We start from the raw sequence: 23,832 nt of genomic DNA on the forward strand, positions 1-23,832 counted from the left end.
AGAAGGTGGGAACAAAGATAACCTTTTCTGTTGCTATTGCTGTGAACCGAGAAGGGCTCATTCCAGATTGTATGACCAAACACAGGCAACAGCAATCAATCATCTTTGGACTTATAAAAGTCATTTCATAACAAGTCAAATGGATACCACCCATTTTAGTTCCACAAGTTGTACTCCGAGCCATATGACTTGATTATTGTGTGTTAATATAAGGTTATAGCAACTTCAGAAAGGTCCCAAGTACAACAGGTTAGAGACTCTCTCACTATTCGCACAGGGACAGTGCAGAGAGATTCAGCCACATTCAGGGCACTGGGAGAAACAAACAAGAATTACAAAAGGGTTAAAGAGAAGGAGTATTCTGGCAGAGGTGCACAGTGCCGTCATGTTCCATGAAATTCACATTGTGTGCTAGTAATGGCCAGCCAAGAAAGACTACAACCACACATTTGCTTTAATCACTGGACAGCTCCTGGGAGAGGCTGAACCCATATTCCCACCCCTGCAATCTGTAGGATCTGATGAAAACAAGTTGGATTGAATTAATTTGGGGCTAATAAGCAGAGACTGCAGCTCTGTCTCCACTCTGTGCTGCCAAAGAGAGATGACATTTACTGCCTGGTCAGACTAATCATGTTCCAAGCAAGAGAAAAGGAAACATGTTTTGCCTTCACTTCCACAGGGTATTTGATTTCTTTGATTGGGTAAACAAAATCAAAATGTGAACAGCACATTCTCTGGAATCTGTGGCTAGCTGTAATTGAGGGCAAAACCAATACCTGAGGCCACCTGGAGAGCTGACAAGCGCTAACAATTCAATTGAAAAACTATCACAGGATCCACTTATACAGACAACCCACTCTCACCACGACATGTCCTGTCCCTAACTATTATTTTCAGTTGCATAAGATCTGTTGCTTCTCCAGGTGCTCTTCTGAAATTTTAAACCAGCAATTTAGAGGGTGCTTAACCCATTCTTGCCCGGCCCACAGGTGTGTACGCATTTGGTCCCTTTCGCATATATGCAAAGTTGGGCAGAAATGGCTTAATATCCAAGGATTCCACATTCTAATCTACATCCCAACTCCACAGGGAAAATCACTCCCTCCCATTTCTCATGGCAAACAGGAAGGATTAATAACCACAACTTAATGTTTGTATTTCTTGTCATATACATTATGTTTCTGTAGATCTTACAGCAATCTTAGCTAAAGCTGAGAGAGCCACTTCTCAAAAGCCACCCAGCAAGTTTTATATAGAGGCAACATTTGAACTAGGGACTTCCTGAACTAGAGGATTCAGTGCTCTAGTCATTCTACTTCACCAGTATGTGCAGTGGTGTACCTGGAGGGGTCCACTGGTGCAAGTGCTCCCAGACAGCACAGCTGGGGGTGCCACCGCCTCCCAACGGTGCTGCCCCAAGCGCTGCCCACACCCACTGCCTCCAATTTGGAAGCATTCTGAGGGCCAGAGAGGCTGTACATGGTCTGCCTGACCCTCAGAAGGCCTTCTGTCTTTGGAGAGTCTTAAAACACCACTGGGAAACTGGATGTGATGTTTCAAGGACCCCCTGGAGGTCTTAAAAGGCCAGGGGGGTTGGTACTTCCAGGCTTGCCCTGGGCGGCACAGTGGCCAGGACTGCCACTAAGTATGTGTCAAACTACAGGTGTACATCCATCATCAAACTCAATTTAGTGAAATGGCCCTTATTACCAGAGAGCATTACGTCATAAAAAAGAATGGCTTCCCTTGGGACAGACACTTCTCCCTTCTGTTTGCGATTCTGAAGTGTCCCAACTACAGGGGGAGGCAAAGAATTTATCTGGAACCAAGTATGGCCTATACTATAGTATCTGAACATCTAGTTTTGCAGTAATATTTGCATGCTTAGTTTTCCAATTGTTCTGTAGCATATGTCAGTTTATGATACTACATCACACACACTTTACTACAACCATGTACCACCTAACTTACTAAAATTCTCCAACTAGAAGAAACCATGTCTTAATATTTCCCAATAAGGTTGTCTGCAGCAACTGTTACCCTGCACATGCCCAATCTTGTCTGATCTCGGAAGCTAAGCAGGGTCAGGCCTGGTTAGTACTTAGATGGGAGACCGCCTGGGAATACTGGGTCCTGTAGGCTTATATCATAGTCTTTTGAGACTGAAGGTTGCCAACCAACCAAGGTTGTCTGAAATATGGTAATGCCACTTCTGTAACTACACAAAGCTTTGGCTTCACTAGAAGGGCACTATCCCCCATCAGGGTTACCCAGTCCAGTACACCATGGGTGCTCAGCACTCTCACCTCAAGTCCACATTAACTTAGAAGTGACTAACACTAGGTGGCAAATGGTTACTTCCAGCATGCTTGGTGCATTGTCCACCATGATTTGTTCTTTTCCATAAATAAGTACCCTCTCAGTTCTCTAAGTCTTCTTAAAAACAAACTAGGAGAACAGCAATTTAACTAATCCCCACGGAATGCACGCACTCCAGGCATAAAGATTAACTCTTTTTCTCAAGTATTTCTTTCACTGATTTCTTGAAAAATCATTCACAAGATCTTCACCACTAAATTATTTAAAGCTCCTTTCTAACTCCTTAATTTTCTTGTTCTCTTCATTGGTGGACCCAGCATATTGCAAGCTATTTCTTGTCCTCCAGATGCAGTTCTATCAGTAGTCCATTAATTCTTCACTTATTCTGCAGTTTTGGTTTCCTTATCTTTAATTATGTGTCCTTGTCTGGTTTCTATTTCTAACATAGTACTTTTCTCCCTGCCACCCATTCTATCCCAATCTTCGTACAACCTTTGTGAAAACAGCTATTCGGAGTTCAATTTTCACATTAAGGGTTGTTCACTGCAGGTCTTCCCTTACAACACACTAAAAAGGTCCCCTGTTTTTGTCTCTCTCGCTTTCCCTTATTGCTTTCTTGAAAGCCAGTTCACATATTGGCAAGAAAGAAGAAAGAGATACGACTTTATGAAATTTAACTTTGCATTGTTTACACAATTAGTTCAGTTCGAGTACATCATCTCTAAACTTTGAATGGATATGAAATCATCTGAGTTAACAATCTTACATTGTCAGCATAGACAGACACTAGTCAAATCATTACCAAAGACTCAACTGACTATTTTATTTATGAATTAAAACACTTAACTGCTTTTTCTAATGCTGAAGATGGCTTATAATAAACACAAAATTTAAAGTCAGCAAAAGACAGGAACAGCAAAAGGAGCTAACTAGCTAGTCAGCTTAGGGTGCAATCTAAGCCAACTTTCTAGCACTGACCCAAGGGCAATGCAGCTCTGAGGTAATGGAACAAAGATTCCCTTACCTTGAGGAGGCCTCCGTGACTGCTCCCCAACTGCAGCATATGCCCCATTGGCAGAGCTATGTCAGAGCTGGAAGGTTGGTTAGGATTTGGGCCTTAATGAGTTGGCCAAGCAGAAGAGATGTATTTTGCATTCCACTGGAAGGTCAATAAGGAGAACAAATTTTACACACCTGGAAGGAATGTCTCATTCTATAGCCTTAGGGCAGGGGTGGGCAAATATTTAGGCAGGAGGATCACATCATCTCTCTGACACTGTGTCAGGGGCCGGGGGGGGGAAGAATTTACATTCCAAATTTGAATAAATTTACACACACACACCCCCACACCCATCATCGGTATTTATATACTGCTTTTCAACAAACTTTTTTCAACAATATAACTTTTTTCAACAAAAAGTTCACAAAGCGGTTTACAAAGTCAAACTAAATGGCTCCCTGTCCAAAGGGCTCTCTCTCTCTCTCTCTCTCACACACACACACACACACACACACAAACATGAATGAATATATTAGAGACGGAACTTATATGAAAGAATTTTACTGAGCTTATTTATAATATGCATGAGAACTATAACAAGGCATTTTGTAAAACCACATGAGAACTATGAACTGTTTGCCACACATGTCTTGCACAGTGAAAACATACAGACCAAGCCAGAAACACATGGAGACGTATGTTGTTCAGAGGCAAAGGGGCGGGGGTAAAATAATGCCTAGGGCAGTGTTTCTCAAACTGTGGTTCAGGACCCACTAGATGGGTTGCGAGCCCATTTCAGGTGGGTCCCCATTCAATTCAATATTTTATTTTTAATATATTAGACTTGATGCTACCATGGAAAGTGACTACATTCGGGGAAATGTTACACAGCTGTACTTTAAACAGGCTACTCTGTATATGCTTAGTGATAAGTCAATGACAGTCAATGGGGCTTACTCCAGGGTAAGTTTGGATAGGATTGCAGCCTCAAATTGTCAAAAAATTTTTTGGTTGATGATGTCAGTTCTGGCCATGACATCAATTCTAGTGGGTTCCAACACACTGTCATTCTAAAAAGTGGTCATGGTGCTAAAAGGTTTGAGAACCACTGCCCTCGCCTACTGCAGACTGATTATAAGGATTATTAATTGGGGTGATCCCAAGTTTCATGTACATAATCCTGAATGAAGTACAAATGTTACTAAATGTAGGATAAGAACATAAGAACAGCCCCACTGGATCAGGCCATAGGCCCCTCTAGTCCAGCTTCCTGTATCTCACAGCGGCCCACCAAATGCCTCAGGGAGCACACCAGATAACAACAGACCTCATTCTGGTGCCCTCCCTTGCATCTGACATAGCCCATTTCTAAAATCAGGAGGTTGCACATACACATCATGGTTTGTAACCCGTAATGGATTTTTCCTCCAGAAACTTGTCCAATCCCCTTTTAAAGGCATCCAGGCCAGACGCCATCGCCACATCCTGCGGCAAGGAGTTCCACAGACCAACTACACGCTGAGTAAAGAAATATTTTGTCTGTCCTAACCCTCCCAACACTCAAGTTTAGTGGATGTCCCCTTGTTTTGGTGTTATGTGGGAGTGTAAAGAGCATCTCTCTATCCACTCTGTCCATCCCCTGCATAATTTTGTATGTCTCAATCATGTCCCTCCTCAGGTGTCTCTTTTCTAGGCTGAAGAGGCCCAAACGCCGTAGCCTTTCCTCATAAGGAATGTGCCCCAGCCCAGTAATCATCTTAGTTGCTCTCTTTTGCACCTCTTCCATTTCCACTATGTCTTTTTTTGAGATGCGGCAACCAAAACTGGACACAATACTCCAGGTGTGGAATTACCATACAATAGCATTATAATTACCATACAATAGCATTATAATTCAAATAGCATTGAATTACCATACAATAGCATTATAATATTAGCCGTTTTGTTCTCAATACCTTTTCTAATGATCCCAAGCACAAAATTGGCCTTCTTTACTGCCACCGCACATTGGGTTGACACTTTCATTGACCTGTCCACCACCACCCCAAGATCTCTCTCCTGATCTTTCAGACAGCTCAGAACCCATCAGCCTATATGTGAAGTTTTGATTTTTTGCCCCAATGAGCATGACTTTACACTTACTTACATTGAAACGCATCTGCCATTTTGCTGCCCATTCTGCCAGTCTGGAGAGATCCTTCTGGAGCTCCTCACAATCACTTCTGGTCTTCACCACTCGGAAAAGTTTGGTGTCATCTGCAAACTTAGCCACCTCACTGCTCACCCCTGTCTCCAGGTCATTTATGAAGAGGTTGAAAAGCACCGGTCCCAGGACAGATCCTTGGGGCACACTGCTTTTCACCTCTTTCCATTGTGAAAATTGCCCATTGACACCCACTCTCTGTTTCCTGGTCTTCAACCAGTTCTCAGTCCATGAGAGGACCTGCCCTCTAATTCCCTGACTGTGGAGTTTTTTCAGTAGCCTTTGGTGAGGGACCGTGTCAAACGCCTTCTGAAAGTCCAGATATATAATGTCCACAGGTTCTCCCGCATCCACATGCCTGTTGACCTTTTCAAAGAATTCTAAAAGGTTTGTGAGACAAGACTTACCCTTACAGAAGCCATGCTGATTCTCCCTCAGCAAGGCTTGTTCGTCCATGTGTCCAAAGATTCTATCTTTGATGAGGCATTCCACCATCTTACCCGGTATAGATGTTAGGCTGACCGGCCTATAGTTTCCCGGGTCCCCCCTCTTTCCCTTTTTAAAGATGGGCGTGACATTTGCTATCCTCCAATCTTCTGGCACCGTGGCCGTTTTGAGGGACAAGTTGCATACCTTAGTCAAGAGATCAGCAACTTCATTCTTCAATTCCTTAATAACTCTTGGGTGGATGCCATCAGGGCCCGGTGACTTATCAATGAGGTCTGAAACATCTTCTCTTTCAACCTGTATCTGACTTAATTCCTCGGTCAGGAGGGGCCGTTTGGGCAGCGGTATCTGCCCAAGGTCTTCTGCCGTGAAGACAGATGCAAAGAACTCATTTAATTTCTCTGCCATCTCTAAGTCTCCTTTTATCTCCCCTTTCCCTCCCTCACCATCCAGATGGCCAACCGCTTTTCTGGTGGGTTTCCTGCTTCTAACATAATTGAAGAAGCTTTTATTATTCCCCTTAATGCTGCTGGCCATTTGTTTCTCATAGTCTCGCTTGGCCTCCCGTATCACCTTCTTACATTTCTTTTGCCACAGTTTATGTCCCTTTTTGTTCTCCTCATTAGGGAAAGTCTTCCATTTACGGAAGGAAGCTCCCTTGCCCTTTATGGCCTCTCTAACTTGGCTGGTTAGCCATGCAGGCACCCTTCTGGACTTAGTCGAGCCCTTCTTCCTTTGCAGTATACACTTCTGCTGCGCCTCTATTAAGGTTGTTTTAAGCAGCCTCTATGCACTCTGGAGAGTTTGGACTCTTTTTACCTTCCCTTTCAACCTCCTTCTAACCAGCCTCCTCATTTGAGGGAAGTCAGTTCATTGGAAGTCAAGGGTTTTTGTGAGAGATCTGCCTGGTATTCTTCCCCCGACATGCATGTCGAAACGGATCACAGCGTGATCACTATTCCCCAACAGCTCTGTAACACTGACATCTCTAACCAGGTCCTGAGTAACGCAAATGTTAAACTTGTCAAGTCATCTTTTAAAGCAGTGTTTCTCAAACTGTGGGTTGGGACCCACTAGGTGGGTCGTGAGGCAATTTCAGGTGGGCCACCATTCATTTCAACAATTTATTTTTAATATATTAGTTAATGCTACCAAGGCATGTGACTGCATTTGGGGAAATGTCACAAATATGTACTTTTAATAGGCTACTATGAAGATGCTTTCAACAATTATAGTAAATGGGACTCACTCCTGGGTAAGTGTGGGCAGAATTGCAGCCCAGGATTGTTAGAAATTTTCCTGCTTTATGATGTCACTTCTGGTCATGACATCACTTCTGGTGGGTCCTGACAGATTTTCATTCTAAAATGTGGGTCTGGGTGCGAAATGAGTGAGAAAGGACTGACCTAGGGAAAAGCAGAAAACACATGGAGACTATAAAAGGCCTTGCTCTAACTTGACCTCGTGTCTGGCAGTCATGGCCCAGTGTGGGCTCCAACAGTCTCTGATGGGCCAGAGGCTCATTGGAGACTGAGGACTCCCTGGGGGCCAGATTGGGGGTTCCCAAGGGCCGCAAATGGCCCATGGGCTGGGTTTTGCCCACCCCTGCCTTAGAGCAACAGGTGTCAAGGACTTGCTTTTTGCCATGACAGTTCTTATCTCAGGTAAAAGTGAACTTGAAGCAGCGCCTGTCAAGACGATTGAAGGTGGTATAGATTCAGTACCAGGATAGGCCACCTCAAAGATTTATTCATTTAGGTATTTATATTCCACTTTTTTGTCTCTAAAGGAGGCCACCAAGCTGCTTACATCTCCAGAAATACAATACTGTTAAAAAAAAAAAAAAAGAATCTCTCAGATCAGTGCTGATCTCTGCAGGGGCCCAGTGTTATAAGCTCCCTCTGGCCTGGGCAACTCAGGTGTGAATCCATGAGCCTCCAAATATAGAGGCCTTTACAGAAAAGCACTAGCTGTTCTAGTGGACTCACATTTGGACTGAACCAAGAAGCATGCTGGCAGTCATTGCAACTGGAACAGTATCAGCTGTATTATGCTCCCACTATCCCACATCTATAAAGAGATGTGAAGCAGCATTTAGAGCAGTCTTCAGAGGTAAACCCATGTATAGCACATCACAAAAAGCAAAGCACAAATGGATTAGTATTGGAAAATCTCCTTTGTCCAAGAGGGGGTGAGCCTGTAGACCAGCCATTTTCAACCACTCTGCTGTGGCACTCTGGTGTGCCACAAATGGTCCCCAGGTGTGCCTTGGGAATTTGGGAGAGGGTCATTAGTAGGGCCACTGGGGAATAGGAGCCCCCCATTGGCAGCACAGTGTGCCTTGTCAAATGTCAAAAAACGGATGGTGTGCCTTGTCCATTTTAGTGCCTCGTCAGTGTTCCTTGAGATGGAAAAGGTTAAAAATTACTGCTGTAGACCACAGCTCATTAAAAATGGTGTTTGCTACAGCAGCAACCAGCTTACCAGAAACAAATTAAAAAAACAACCACCACCCCACATGCACAGGGTGAATCAAACAACTCTTAGACACTGAGCCTGTTCTGATTGGAACACTATAACCTTAATTCATTGCAGGAAACCCTACCCCTTCAAAGATCTAAGACCCTACTAGCACTCTGAATTGTCTACTATCTTTCCCAAGGAAGCTGAGATCAGACAAGTTATCCATGCATAGCAATTACTTTTTGAGAAAGGAAACCACATCACTGCCTCCTAAGCATCAAAAGTTTACTCAAAAACATTTCACCTGCTGCTTCAGAGGTAGACAATTGCCCTCTGTTGGCCTGGCTACAGCCAACCCTCATATGGTTGTTCCTCTCCTGGAACTGTCTAGCACACTAACCATTATGGTAATATATTACACTAGAATTCAACAAGGGGACAACAAGTATAATGCTGAACACTAAGACTCATCACACTAAGATCTGTGTGCTTCAGATCAGATTTAGGGCACCCCTTGTGCTCCACAAATGTCAATGTACTTTGATGTGCTTGTACCCATGTATTAAAAAAAGAGTAGTAAATATTGAGAATCTATGAGATCAAACATCATGTGTAGAAAGGCAGAACTTGACAGATGCAGGGCCTCAATATTTTCCATGTAAGTGCTTGCACAGAAGGGCACTACTGTCACTACTTTTCCTCTATGTAGTGGTAGGGAGCGTGCATGCTCCTGCAATCACATGGAGCAGCACTATGTGAACAGAAAATGTGTTTGAACATGCAATTGTATGGGCTCCAAACATGAGTCAATGTGCCTGTGCACAACAAGGACAGAGCATAAGTCCCAAACCATTATGTGAAAAAGCTATGGCAAAGCGAACACACTGAATCAACTACAACAATTTGATACACAGGTTACACAGACCCTTCAATTTCTCAAAAACATACCATGTTTAGTACTCCATGTAAAATACAGACTGTCTCTAAAATTGGTTATTAACTAGTTGCATTGAGAAGTAGGAAAAATCAAAGCAACGGAATGGTTTTCTATTAGCATGATTTGACCATTTTCATCCTAAGAGGGTAAGAAAACCACCACGCAGCATGTAGGTACCAAAAAGTATTAATTGCAAGCATCAAAATGCATTTCAGCGAGCTCATGAGGTGGGCAGCCCAAACCTAACTAGCAAGGTCTGATCTGCCTCCCCATTCAACCCTCCCCTCCCTCCCCATTCCCCTGTGCTGACGGCCCCAAATGAAGCTCTGGCAGGGCAGTGCAAGCCACTCCACCGGTGCTGTTTACACGCCAGGTGTTGCAATTTGCTTTACTGCACATTAGCGAAACCTTCCACTGGCGCAGCAGCAGCCACTCACTGGCCCAGTGCGCAGCTAGGATTACTGGAAAACTTCAGAATGAACACTGACCTCATAAGTGTACTTGTGCTTTAGGTTCCAGCGACAGATAGGACATTGGCCAGAAGGATTTGGAGGGGTTGGAGCTTCAGCTTCATCTAGAATTTTGCCTTCAATCTAAGAAATACAAAAGAAAGGTCAAATTAATGTGGAAGCAAAAAAATTCATATTTAAGAGTCTGAAATACACTTTGGACAAAAGGCAAAATAAGAAAAACTTGAGAAGTGTATCTAATGCATAAAAGAAAGTGTACTTGAGGACAAGAAGAAGCCCATCTCCACGAGCCATGCTAGCATCACTAAATTCAAGAATATCAGTCTATGAAGTGTTTCAATTCACTCAGGAGCAACACATTCAGACTACCTGCTTGATGGACACAATTCTTCCTAAGTCACGCAAGCTGCAGCCTTCACAAGCTAGGATATTTATTTAACATATTTATTCTTACCCAACTTTCCAGCTACAAGTCAGAAGGCAGTATTTTAAGATTACCACCTTCAGAATATTACTGAACTTGGGTTCATTTGTTGCGGAAGCTTGGAGTTGGCTCTTTTTTTTTTAAACAGTTGTGAGAACAAGAAACTTCTCTCACATGTCATAGCAGCATCAGCATCCACAACAGACTAGGATGGCTCCCTACAGCATATTTTTCTTTTGTTTAATCCAAGTTTAGCTTTAAACAGTCAAAAGTGATGGCACCGATAGCATTTCTCTTGGGAAACTATTTCAACAACCCAGGTTATCTGTCAAGAGGCATTTCCTGACAACCTCTGTATTTAACAGTAGACATATAACACACATGATACAGGTTTTTCATTGTACAAGTCATTTAATGCTCATGTCAGAAGCCTAAAACCAGCCTGAAGTCCAGTGGGCTTGATAGCCAAAACTTGGGCAGTCTGTACAGATTTTTGCAGATGTTAAACCTTACTGTTGACATTTACAGGAATAACCAGTTGCAATGCAAGGACCTCAAGATGAAGCTGGCAGTAAACTGGGTTATGGAACCTTGAAATTTGGTAAGAGCATATCTATGCTGGGCACAAAGACTACATGGAGCTGGTCTGCAGACTTGGTCAGAGCAGCACAGGCCATACAGGCCAAGGACTGATGTTTGCTTAGGAAATCTCATTGTTGTGCTTCTCTTCTTCCTTAATGTCCAGTTTGGATATGCTGTTAAAAAAATCTTCTCCCCACCATGTGGGTAGATATTTTTAACCCAATTCTTGTTTTCCCCCACCAATTAGATCAAGCAGTAAACATGAGATTCAAAGCGGAAAATTGTGCAACAGCAGCCAACTTCCCTTCTACCTCCACTCAATTCTGTCTATGCAGCCTCAAGGTTAAGACCTTTCATCTACTGTGTATGTGTGTGGCTCACTTTCCTCTATTACACTGGGACCAGAGGAGTGAGGTAAAATGACAGTAGCTGCAAAACACAGACTGTAGCAGTCCATACTAAATATTATGTACACCAAGATGGATGTAAGAGTGTCTGGAGCCAAGATTATATCATATACAAACAGTGTTACACAAGATTTGAAAAAAACCACATGCCCTGAAAAGGAATTTGTGGACGACTCAGTGACTCTTATAGCTTACCTATTAGAAACTAGCAGGCAAAGAACTTAGATAGAACTTGGAAAGGCACCATGTAAAACAAGTGTCCAAGCTATGTATCTATAGTTCAAGGGTTTTGGGTAGCATGGATGCAAGAAACATGCCCTTGGAATGAAATCCTACAGCTGTTGCTCATGAGATTGAAACTAGATGGACCAGCAGCATCACAACTTAAAGCAGATACTGTGTTTATATTCATGATTGATGTCGGCATTCTTAACCAGGAAAGCCCCAATTGGTACATGCCATTGTCTCCTTGCCCTGTTCATGGAGATGGGGTGGTAGAGTGAGCCCCTACTTTAGTTCAGGAAGAAACACTGAACTGATCAGTAGCTCTTCTTAAAAAGGAGCATCATTATTAGTCTTGCATCAGGAATAACCTAGCTAGCCTTGAAGGACTGAACAACAATTTATGTAACAATGGAAATAAAATACATTCAGAAATAGAGTTGCACAGATTCACAAAGTCAAAGGAATATATCCAAGGGTGCTACAGAATATTGGTTTTATTTTCTGAAGGTGGTCCAGTGAGTTTTGAGCCATAGTGCTTGTTAAAAAAAGGTTATTTTCCTTATGAAATTCTTTTTCGAAAGAACAGGTTCTCTCTCCACGTTTTTCAAGAGACAGAAAATGTCTCAATACATCTCAACCTATTTTTACAAAAATACAACAGGAGTTCTACAGCACTCTTGGATATTTTTCTTTGTGCAACTATAGACATGAGCTCGAAAAATTTGTTTACCCTAAATTTAAGGCAAGTACAGTCATTGCATGGCCAAGAGTGCTCAAATAAATTCAGTCTTATGTAGAGCAGAGGGCATCTTGAAGTGATTTGTTCATAAGGTGAGGTAACAGAATAACTGTTTTTAAGATGTTAAATTATGTATCCTATTACTGTAATACAAGTTATTTTGAAATTAATACAGTTAGGTCACAAGTACACCAAATTGATTTAATGTGGCAATTAGTACACAAGAACCTTATTAAAAATATATACTAATGTCACCTGGCTCAAACACAGTATACCAATTCAGACAGCAAAATGTTTTATTACACTGCTCAAAATGGTAACATGAGTTACTTTGGAAAGACCCAACAGATCAAAGCTAATGCTCATGCCCCCACTATGAGCATCTTTACAAGCATTCTACTTAAGTGCTGGATGGAGGCACACGCACCTTTCTCACAATGTTTTAGCTTTATTTACTTTCCCACAAGACATTTATGATGCTAATAAGAAAAGCACACTGTTCCGGAAAACATCTTCAGATTACACTTTTAAAATCAGGAGAAAAATGAAATTGAACAACTGTGAACTCATTTGCAGAGAGATTTGATTTCATCTGTGCTGTGTCCTTAATATCACAGAGTATTCTTTTTCCTGTGACTACATCCATCCACCCATCAAAGCACAGATGGGAATTTTCAGTAAACTATCGCTAGACTGTATGATTCCTGCAGATGTCATAAAAACAGAGAACCTTCACTATTTGACACAGAATGGCAATAGCCTTTATCATTTTATGCTACAGTAGCTTGGGGAATTTAACTGAAAATATATTAGTAGAGCTCAAAGTGAACTGAGAATCCATCTTAAAGGAACAGAATACATCAGTGGTTCCAATGATCTAGAGCAGGGGTCTCCAAACTTTTTGGCCAGAGGGCCACATCAAATACCTGGCATGGTGTGGAGGGCCGGGAAAAATTTTTAAATATAAAACTTAATAAGAGATGGAACTTAGATGAGTGAATAAATGAATGAATGGGCTCTTTCATTCCACCTCTCTGGCCCTCAGAACACCCTCCAGACACAGTCAGAGCACAGTTCTGGTCATGTTCAGTTGAGTGGGCCAGAGGCTTTTACGGGACAACGGGTTGGCCGTGGGCCGGAAAGAGGCTTGCTGCCGGCCGCATCTGGCCCCTGGGCCGGGGTTTGGAGACCCCCTGATCTAGAGCAGTGGTTCTCAAACTGGTGGGTTGGCAACCCACCAACTTGTGTAAAGCTGCCCCGTTCCCTTTAAGGAACTTTAAGTTAAAAAAACAGTGAAAGTTCTGGTTTCGTCGCGCTTGGAACTTTTACTGTTTACAAGCCGCGGAGAGCCCTGCAGGCACTGTGCTGGGCTCCCCCCTGGACCCTGGGAGCAAGTATGGTTTGTGAAGACATAGCCCCCCTTCACCCGCAGGGGCACAATCCTGGGGATCGTTTTGCTGCCCCTGCCCCCGCAAAGACTTACCCCGTGAGTAAATCTCCCAGGAAGTTTGAGAACCACTGATCTAGAGTGCTTTGTCTCTTTCCTTACGTGCACCCCAAATACTGTTCATTACTTGTATTTACTGAGAGATTACGTAGAGAAACTGTATCATGAGCCAGATACAGGGGAGAAACTGAAATGTCTTGAGTAGCTCACAGGGACATCCTGAAAGTGTAATTATGTTATTTTTCTTAATTTTCATCTTTAATTTTACTGTCATAAGTAAATCATTACTCCTACTTTCACTAACTTAAAAGAATTCTTGCCAGCTAGGATTAATCCGCGTTCCGTTAGAATTACTAGAATTATAGAAATATGTGTGTTTTTCATAATCACATTTTTGTGTTCCAATGTTATTACACAGAACGATAAAGACCATGATCTACAAAGAGTTACTAACTTTACTAACTTACTCCTCCTGAAATCAATGAGTTGTGATAGGGGTCCCATTCCATTGCTTTCATGAAATTAAGACATTTATTTTCTGTTCCACACCTTTAGGTTAAAAACTTCTAATGGTCACTTACAACAATTAATTCATAAAACAGTATCACACCAGAATAAGACCATTTCAGTAGCAAAAGAATAAGAAAAATCAGTTCACACAAGATGAAAACTATGGATTGTACCTAAAGTGCCTTATGATATTCTAAGCCCCTTGCTCCCCTTACAGCAAATACACAAGGGGAAACAGGTCTACACTAGGTAACCACACCCCCTTGCTAACAACATTCTTGCTGGTCATGTGCAGCACCAGGTACCTGCACACTCCATGCTGCAAAAGGCACAGGCAGACTGTAAGAGGTACAGGCAGAAAGGGTTCTTCTACAGATTTTGGTACTCTGGAGGTGCAAAATCACGTGCAGGAACCTTTCCTGCCTTCAGCACCTTTGTAGACAAATGTCAAACATGTGGACACCAATGGACATCAGTAGCAGAAGGTATGATTATCTTGCAGCCTTCTATTTTCCCTCCAATACACTTAAGAACAGCCGATGTGGCCGCAGGATCAGGCCACATGCCCATCTAGTCCAGCTTTCTGTATCTGCTATTATGTGGAGAAAAATGACTTATGAATAGGGCTATAATAAGCTACAGTTTACTTATAGTGAAATAACAATTTTACATCAATTTCAAATCTGAGGAACAGACACTTCATTTCAGTGAAAGGAAACCTTTTAAAAAACCACTTAATAAACAAGGGTAAAAAGTAAAACATCTATCGAAACAACATTTTAAGGCAATATCATCAGTAGGGATAAAAGGCAAAGACAAAAGTAGATCTGAGGGTAGAGCAGAGACCCTTATATAAGTAGACTTGGAAGCAAAGCCAAAGTACTGGTATGTTGTTACTTAAGAGGTGCGAGGACAGGCTTTCTAACACACTTGCTCGTTATTAGAAGCAGAAGGTATGTTCCAGCATTTTGCAGCCATGTTCTCCCATTTAAACATAAGAACATAAGAACAGCCCCACTGGATCAGGCCATAGGCCCATCTAGTCCAGCTTCCTGTATCTCACAGCGGCCCACCTGTTAAAGACAAATATTAGTATCATGCTATAGCATTTGTAGACTCATGCAGTTCAGATCAGAACTGGAGCATCTTCATCCCCAGCACATTGTTACATGGCTAGGCATTCAAGACATATGGTACTTGCTTCCTTCAAAAGATAATGAAGAACAGGTACACTATGTGTTTAGTTTCTATACAAAACCAAAAAAGTTTTCAGCAATATTGAAGAGTGAACAGATTTCACAGATCCCTTTTTGACATCATGGTGCAAAAGCTACAGCACCATGGCTCCTTCCTATTCCACGAAGCTGACAGCTTCCACACTGTTAACTTTAGATGGGGCCGCCCTGACAGAACAGTGTTCTTCAACCTGTGGATCATGACCTCAATGGAGTTACAAACCGTCATATGGGGGGGGGGTCATGGCAATTTTTCATAGCCTGTGCATGAAAGGGTTTGGATCCAAACCAATAATGTATTTTCTTATCAAAACCGAGTTCTTGATATAATCCTGCACAGCCTCTTCTCACTGTCTTGCCCCACAGCTCCTAAGGCCAGCCCTGCTCAGGTTGCTACCTCACAGGGCTGTTGTGAAGACACAAGAGGTAGGGGGAAACTGGCGGTGAGTCCCCAGTCTCACACTTTTTCTTTATTTTGGGGGGGTCATGGCAAGAAAAGGTTGAAGAGCACTGCCTTAGAGTATACACAGCCTTTCCAGGAGTGGAGGCATCCCTAATCTCTTACACTTTTCCTTCACTGAGGCAGCAGGAGACAGAGACAACTGACACTAGCCAACTTGGAATGAAGTTCAGGAAGTACATACAAAGGTCACCTTTAGGCTCTCATCAGGAAAATCACTTTATCCCAACATAAGGATTCCACTGCCAATGAACAAATGAATAGCCATTTGTATGTATACACGAAATTATGGTTTCACAAGTACACTGGCTCTCTGAATTACTGATGGTTGCTCCTGCACTTTCATACAGGTGCAGTGCGTCCTTTGGTGGTAATTTCACACAGGCATAATAGTGCTGGACCAGCAAGAACAGGCTGTTTTGATCTACATACATCTCAACTTAAGTACAGATCTCCAGAACCTAACCTGTCTGTATGGAGGGAATTAGTGTAAAAGGAACTGTAACCCAGAAAACACTAACATACTTACAACAGAGGTGTTTCCTTCAGTAACTTCTATAACTGCAGGGAAAAAGAGGAAATGTCAGACACATTCAAACATATGCATTCTTCTGCAGAAAGGAAACTGGGACCATGAAACAGTGGGCTGCAAGAAGCTGGAATGATTCCATCACCACAGCAGGCTGCTTGCTTAAAGGTGGTATAGCCACCTATTTAGCAGCATAGTCACTAGCAATACAAAGCCCACATTTTCTCACTGTTTTCCTGATGTCAGCCCCACCCTAGTTCTCTCCCCCTAATATTTATCCAAAAAGTCATTAAGTACTTATTCTCAGAAATAGGCAAGTAGGTCAATTAAAAAATTATTTTGCAAATACAATAAATATGACTTTGTATTGCTTACTGAAATAGGTGCATAGCATCACTTACTTTACAACCACTGTTAGTTATTTGACAATTGCTAAACTGAACAACAAAAAGCTATCTGAAGCTGCCAGTCCACTAAAAGATAGCCTCTGCATTATTTCAGACCACAGAGATGGCATTAACAGCTAAGTACTCTTTGCAATCCTATATTCACTTACTTGGGAGTAAGTCTCATTGAATTCAATGGGGCTTACTTTTGAGTAGTCATGCCATGGTGTCATTTATCATAGATTGTGCCATTTATCAAAAGACTGTATAACTTCTCATGGCACCTTCTACTGCATGGCTCCTTTGGCAATATGCAAACAGTCTTTGGGCCCAATTCTATCCAATTTTCCAGCACTGATGTAGCCATGCCAATGAAGTGTGTGCAGTGTCCTGTGGTTATAGGAGGAGGCCTCCTAAAGGGAAGGAAAGCTTGTTCCCATACTTCAGGGCTGCATCATGGCTGCACTGGTGCTGGAAAGTTGGTTAGGATTGGGCCCTTTGTTAGGGCAGTTGAAAGCAAAGCAATACTAGAGTTAATGCCTTTTTTTCTAGTACTTTTGCTAGCTGATAACACATCATAAAGCAGAGATGAGGAAAATAGCTAGCCACCAGCAATAGGCATAGTCATGATATCAAAATAGATCCTCTAAGTTCTGTAACTTTGACTACCAGATGCTGCTAGCAAAGAATGGGAGACAGCATTGCTTTCATGCCTGTCTTCTAAATATCTGACCAGCATGTCTAGTGACCAGAAAGCTTCCCATCAACACTGGTTGGGCTTTGCAATTGTTTTGGGGCTATCCATCAGACAAAGCAAGGGTCAAGCTGTTTTCCCTCCCACCATAGTTTAAAAAAAACAAAAACAAGCACACAGCTATAGGCTTAGAGCAGTGGTTCTAGGACTTTTTAGCATTGGGATCCACCTAAAAAGAAGTTTCACTTTACCTCAAGCCTCTGTGGCTACAATGGCAATTGGGTAATAGATTGAGTAGACTGAGGTTAAACAACCTCACAAATAACAGGTTGTTTAACCCTTGAAGCGTAGTGCTCCCACTGTTTAGCCCTTGATGCGTATAGTCTAAAATCTACCTAGTCAGTTTTAAAAACCACCAAATATTGGGTTGTGATATGCTAGTGAGCCATAGACCCACAGTTTGAGACCACTGCCTTAGACTGCATCAGACTCCATTCTAATTTACCAAAAAAAAAGTGGCCCTTGCACCAGACCCATTTTCTCTTTCAGCAGGCAGTCATGTGTGAAATGCATAATAAAGGGGTTAGACAGGGATTACTAATGATAGCTTAGCAACTAGATGCTAGCCGAGATGGACCCTTAGTTTGCTCCAGAAGGGCTACTGCAAAGGGCTATGTGCAAAGAGATGGGGGGGAGGAGTGAAGAGAAGAGAGGCATTGACTTCTCAAGTCCCACCACTGCTTGGCATTAACAGAGAAATGGTTCACCACCCCTAAAGCAGGGGTGGATCCAGTGTTTGTGTTGGGGGGGGCACATGAGTACTCCCTTAACTCCCAGAGCCCAGATTTACCTGCTGGGCAGACCTGGGCTCCCTGTTGAGCTTACAGCCTCCGTGGCTGAGTGGGCAGACCTGGGCTCCCGCCCGAACATGGAGCTGAGTAGCCCTGGGCTCCTTGCTGAGCTTGTGGCCTCTGTGGCCATTTGCTGGGCGGGCAGACCCGGGCTCCAGGTGGACTTGGAACCGCAGTAACCTTGCTGGGTAGCCCTGGGCTCCCACTGGAGCTAGTGGCCGCGGTGGGTTCCACCTGGCAGGGAGACCTGGGCTCCCAACCCAGTCCAGCTCCGCAGGCCACGAGCGCCCCGCCCAGTGGGAGTCCTCCTGGCTCCCTGCTCCGCTCCCCGCGGCCCCCCACCCGCCCCAGGGCCAGGTGCTGGGTGCGTCGGGACCTCGCAGCCGCCACTCTCCCCTCCTCGGCGGCGGCGACCAGCCACCGCCCGGCTTCCGAGACGCGCGGACGAGGCGGCAGCGAAGCTCTGGAGCGGCTCCCTTCCCTGTGCCTCCGGCTCTCGCCACTCACCCTGCCGCAGCCCGCGAGACGGGGCTCCGGCGCAGCCGCCCCACAGGAGGCCGGACACCAGCCGCCTGCACCGGGACAGCAGCGCCACGGACGCCGCCATCTTAGCTTCCGCTCTCAGGGCATCCCTGGTTGGGCCCGCGCTCCGCTCCGCCTCCCCATTGGCTGGAAAGAGCAGGGGCGTGGCGCAGCCGCCATCTTGGGATCCAGCCCCTGAGCTAGTGGAAGGTGGGATGGGGGAGGTGTCTTCTGTCTCACACTACAATCCTGTCCACACTTTTCTGGGAGTGAGCGCCATTGACTATAGTGGGACTTGCCTCTGAGTAGACATGCATAGGATTGGGCTCTGAGGCTGCCTTCCTATCCACACTTGCCTGGGAGTAAGCGCCATTGACTAACAAGGGACTTGCCTCTGAGTAGACATGCATAGGATTGGGCTCTGAGGCTGCCTTCCTATCCACACTTGCCTGGGAGTAAGCGCCATTGACTAACAAGGGACTTGCCTCTGAGTAGACATGCATAGGATTGGGCTCTGAGGCTGCCTTCCTATCCACACTTGCCTGGGAGTAAGCGCCATTGACTAACAAGGGACTTGCCTCTGAGTAGACATGCATAGGATTGGGCTCTGAGGCTGCCTTCCTATCCACACTTGCCTGGGAGTAAGCGCCATTGACTAACAAGGGACTTGCCTCTGAGTAGACATGCATAGGATTGGGCTCTGAGGCTGCCTTCCTATCCACACTTGCCTGGGAGTAAGCGCCATTGACTAACAAGGGACTTGCCTCTGAGTAGACATGCATAGGATTGGGCTCTGAGGCTGCCTTCCTATCCACACTTGCCTGGGAGTAAGCGCCATTGACTAACAAGGGACTTGCCTCTGAGTAGACATGCATAGGATTGGGCTCTGAGGCTGCCTTCCTATCCACACTTGCCTGGGAGTAAGCGCCATTGAGCGAAGAGTCCATGACTCGCTGCAGTACAGAAGTGTACTCAGGACTCAAGCTCTGTAGACCTGAATCTTGGTATGTTCCTTTAGCCTCTTGTTGGACCAGACTCTCTTTGTGAGTCTGGAAATCGTGGTAGCTGCTTTACCGATGCGCTTGTTTAGCTCGGTATCGAGAGAGAGAGTGTCGGAGATCGTTGAGCCAAGGTACACAAAGTCATGGACAACCTCCAGTTCGTGCTCAGAGATTGTAATGCAGGGAGGTGAGTCCACATCCTGAACCATGACCTGTGTTTTCTTCAGGCTGATTGTCAGTCCAAAATCTTGGCAGGCCTTGCTAAAACGATCCATGAGCTGCTGGAGATCTTTGGCAGAGTGGGTAGTGACAGCTGCATCGTCGGCAAAGAGGAAGTCACGCAGACATTTCAGCTGGACTTTGGATTTTGCTCTCAGTCTGGAGAGGTTGAAGAGCTTTCCGTCTGATCTGGTCCGGAGATAGATGCCTTCTGTTGCAGTTCCAAAGGCCTGCTTCAGCAGGACAGCGAAGAAAATCCCAAACAAGGTTGGTGCAAGAACACAGCCCTGCTTCACTCCGCTTCGGATGTCAAAAGGGTCTGATGTGGAGCCATCGAAGACAACAGTGCCCTTCATGTCCTTGTGGAAAGATCTGATGATGCTGAGGAGCCTGGGTGGACATCCAATCTTGGGGAGAATCTTGAAGAGGCCGTCTCTGCTGACCAGGTCGAAAGCCTTTGTGAGATCTATGAAGGCTATAAAGAGTGGCTGTCGTTGTTCCCTGCATTTCTCCTGCAGTTGTCTAAGGGAGAATACCATATCAGTGGTGGACCTGTTGGCTCGGAATCCACACTGCGATTCTGGATAGACGCTCTCTGCAAGTACCTGGAGCCTCTTTAGTACAACTCGGGCAAACAGCTTTCCTACAACGCTAAGGAGAGAGATGCCGCGGTAGTTGTTGCAGTCACCCCTGTCACCTTTGTTCTTGTACAGCGTGATGATGTTTGCATCCCTCATGTCTTGAGGTACTCCACCTTCTGTCCAGCAGAGACAGAGGATTTCATGCAGCTCAGTGACGATGATCTCTTTGCAGCATTTTAGGACTTCAGCAGGGATGCTGTCTTTTCCAGGTGCCTTGCCAAAGGCAAGGGAGTCCAGGGCCACGTGAAGTTCTTCTAGGGTTGGTTCACTGTCAAGCTCTTCCAGCACAGGCAGGCATGCAATGTTGTTCAGTGCTTCTTCGGTGACTACATTTTCTCTGGAATATAGCTCAGAGTAGTGCTGCACCCAGCGTTCCATCTGCTGCGCCCGATCCTGGATAACCTCGCCTGTGGCAGACTTCAGAGGGGCAATTTTCCTCTGTGTTGGACCTAGGGCCTGCTTGATACCATCATACATCCCCTTGATGTTGCCCGTGTCAGCTGCTATCTGTATCTCGGAACAGAGCTGGAGCCAGTAGTCGTTAGCACATCTCCTGGCAGTCTGTTGGACTTTGCTGCGAGCAGTTCGGAGGACCTGCAGGTTGCGCTCACTGGGACAGGCCTTGTATGCTGCTTGAGCTCTCCTCTTTTCCTCAATGACTGGTGTCAACTCCTCAGAGTGGGCTTCAAACCAGTCTGCCGCCTTGTTGGTCTTCTTGCCAAATATGGACAAGGCGGTGTTGTAGACTGTATTCTTGAAATGTTCCCATCTGTTGGATGCGTTTGCGTCGGCCGGGCCTGGAAGAGATTCCTCAAGCGCTTGTGCAAATTCCTCCACTTTTCTCTGATCCCGGGTCTTGCTGGTATCAATGCGAGGTCTTCCTTCCTTTTTCGTGTGATACAGTCGCTTTGTTTGCAGTTTCACTCTGCTGCACACCAGGGAGTGGTCAGTGTCGCAGGCAGCACCATGCTGGGAAGGCTGGAGCGTCTGGTGAGGATCAGGTCGAGCTGGTGCCAGTGCTTTGATCTTGGATGTCTCCAAGAGACTCTATGTTGGGGCTTTGTGTTGAAGAACGTGTTGCTGACACAGAGACCGTGATGACAGCAAAACTCTAGCAGGCGTTGGCCATTTTCGTTCATCCTCCCAGTGCCAAACTGACCTAAGCAAGTGGGCCATGAACTGTTATCAGCACCAACTCTAGCATTGAAATCGCTGAGGATGAACAATGGCTCTTTTACAGGGATTTTCTTGACAGTGGTGGCCAGGTCATCATAGAATTTGTCTTTGGCTTCTGCTGGAGACGACAGAGTCGGTGCATAAGCACTGATGAGAGTGACAGGTCCTGCTGATGACTGGAGCTGCAGGGACAAAATTCTTTCACTTCCCACAGTAGGTGGGATGATGGATTTCAGCAGGGTATTTCAATGTAGGGTATTGACCGCAAAGCCAACGCCATGTTCCCTGGTTTCGTTTGGTGGTTTTCCCTGCCAGAAAAATGAGAAATTTCTCTCCTTGACAGATCCGGAATCTGGCAGCCTAGTCTCTTGGTGTCATGCTCTACGCCAATCGAGCAAAGACTTATAACCAGTAAACTGCTGCTTCCCGTGTTGTGCCGACGCCGTATGGCGAAGTTGGAGTGTCCTCTCCAGTGCGCAAAGCCTGGGTAAAGAAGGTATGGAGGATAGGCTGTTACCCATGCAGCAAATCCCCCCTCTCCACGTCGCTGGAATGGTCCAATGGAAAGGCAGAAGCCAATACGGTTGGTTCCAGCGGGATTGGGAGAGGGATTGGGAGAGGGAGGGATTGCAGAAGCTGAGCAGGAAGGAGGCAAAGGGAAGTTTGCAGAGGGGGAGGGGGAGAGGGAGGGATTGCAGAGGCTGAGCAAGAAGGAGGCAAAGGGAAGTTTGCAGAGGGGGATTGGGAGAGGGAGAGGCTGGGATTGCAGAGGCTGAGCAAGGAGGAGGCAAAGGGATGTTTGCAGAGGGGGAGGGGGAGGGTTTGCAGAGGGCGAGCAGGGAGGAGGCAAACGGAAGTATTGCTCTCCCTTGCAATACTGGGTAGATGGGACTCGTCAGCCTAGGAAGGCAGCTCATCTAAGAGAAGGAAACTCTGACCTCAAACCTCCGCTGCCTTGTGGCTACATCCAGTTGTGGAAAAGGCTTCAGGAGTCAACCTCGAGGCAAAATCAGGAGCCGGAGTCCCTGAGGCAGTTCATGGCTGAACACAGTCACGTTCTGACAACTCCTGCAACGCCACTGGAACCAACCGTATTCAGAGTAGACATACATAGGATTGGGCTCTGCCTTCCTATCCACACTTGCCTGGGAGTAAGCCCCATTGACTATAGTGGGACTTACTTCAGAGTAGACATGCATAGGATTGGGCTTTGAGGCTGCCTTCCTATCCACACTTTCCTGGGAGTAAGCACTATTGACTAACATGGGACTTGCCGCTAAGTAGACATGCATAGGATTGGGCTCTTAGTAACTTTGCCAAACACCTGAGAGGATTGGGTGCAGTAGGGCTTACTTTTGAGTAAACATGTAGGATTGTGCTGTTTGTAGAGTGTCGCCCCTTTGGATAGTGAAGTCAGACAAGTTGCATTAAAGCGATGCTTTTTTGGGGGGGACCACTGCAGCTTGGCAGGTTCCTAAGGGAAAGCTTAATCTAAACCAGTGTTTCTCAACCAGTGGTAGTATGGGTAACACCAGTATTACTTGAGGTGGTGTCTCACCAGACCTCTGGACACCTGCCACCCAAGTGAGACCAGGAACATGACACTACAAACAGTGGTAGGAAGCTCAGCTCAGTGGGCAGACCTCTAAAGCATGCTTTTCCGTACTCAAAAAAGCCCTCCTGTCCACCCTGAGCCTGTTACTGGTGTTTGTCATGTTGTATCAGGTCTCCCAACTCAGAAGTAACTACTTCTGGTAATAATGTCACTGCCAGTTACCTTTGGTGGTACACCAATCTAAACCACAAAATAGATACTATTTCCTCAGTTATCAAATAACCTTTTTGGTATGACAGTATCGGAGAATGAAACTGTGTATTTCTCATTTGCTTCCCTTCAGTAATTGGGGGTTTTGTACCTTAGAGCAAGAGGCAGGTGGAGCAT

The 23,832-nt window shown here is 45.0% G+C and overlaps 1 protein-coding gene across 1 annotated transcript in view; it reads right to left on the minus strand.

Moving 5' to 3' along the window:
* MRPS18A (mitochondrial ribosomal protein S18A) overlaps positions 1-18,977 on the minus strand; it is a 37,933-nt gene extending 18,956 nt beyond the window's left edge. The window contains exons 1-3 of the mRNA XM_066611576.1: positions 18,839-18,977; positions 16,401-16,432; positions 9,861-9,965 (exon numbers count right to left, since the gene is read on the minus strand). Coding sequence (XP_066467673.1) covers positions 9,861-9,965; positions 16,401-16,432; positions 18,839-18,938 — 237 coding nt within the window. The 5' untranslated portion in view covers positions 18,939-18,977. The remainder of the gene's footprint in view (positions 1-9,860; positions 9,966-16,400; positions 16,433-18,838) is intronic.
* Positions 18,978-23,832: the final 4,855 nt, after the last annotated feature.

Source organism: Tiliqua scincoides, chromosome 1 (assembly GCF_035046505.1).
Source record: "Tiliqua scincoides isolate rTilSci1 chromosome 1, rTilSci1.hap2, whole genome shotgun sequence".
Classification (NCBI taxonomy): domain Eukaryota; kingdom Metazoa; phylum Chordata; class Lepidosauria; order Squamata; family Scincidae; genus Tiliqua; species Tiliqua scincoides.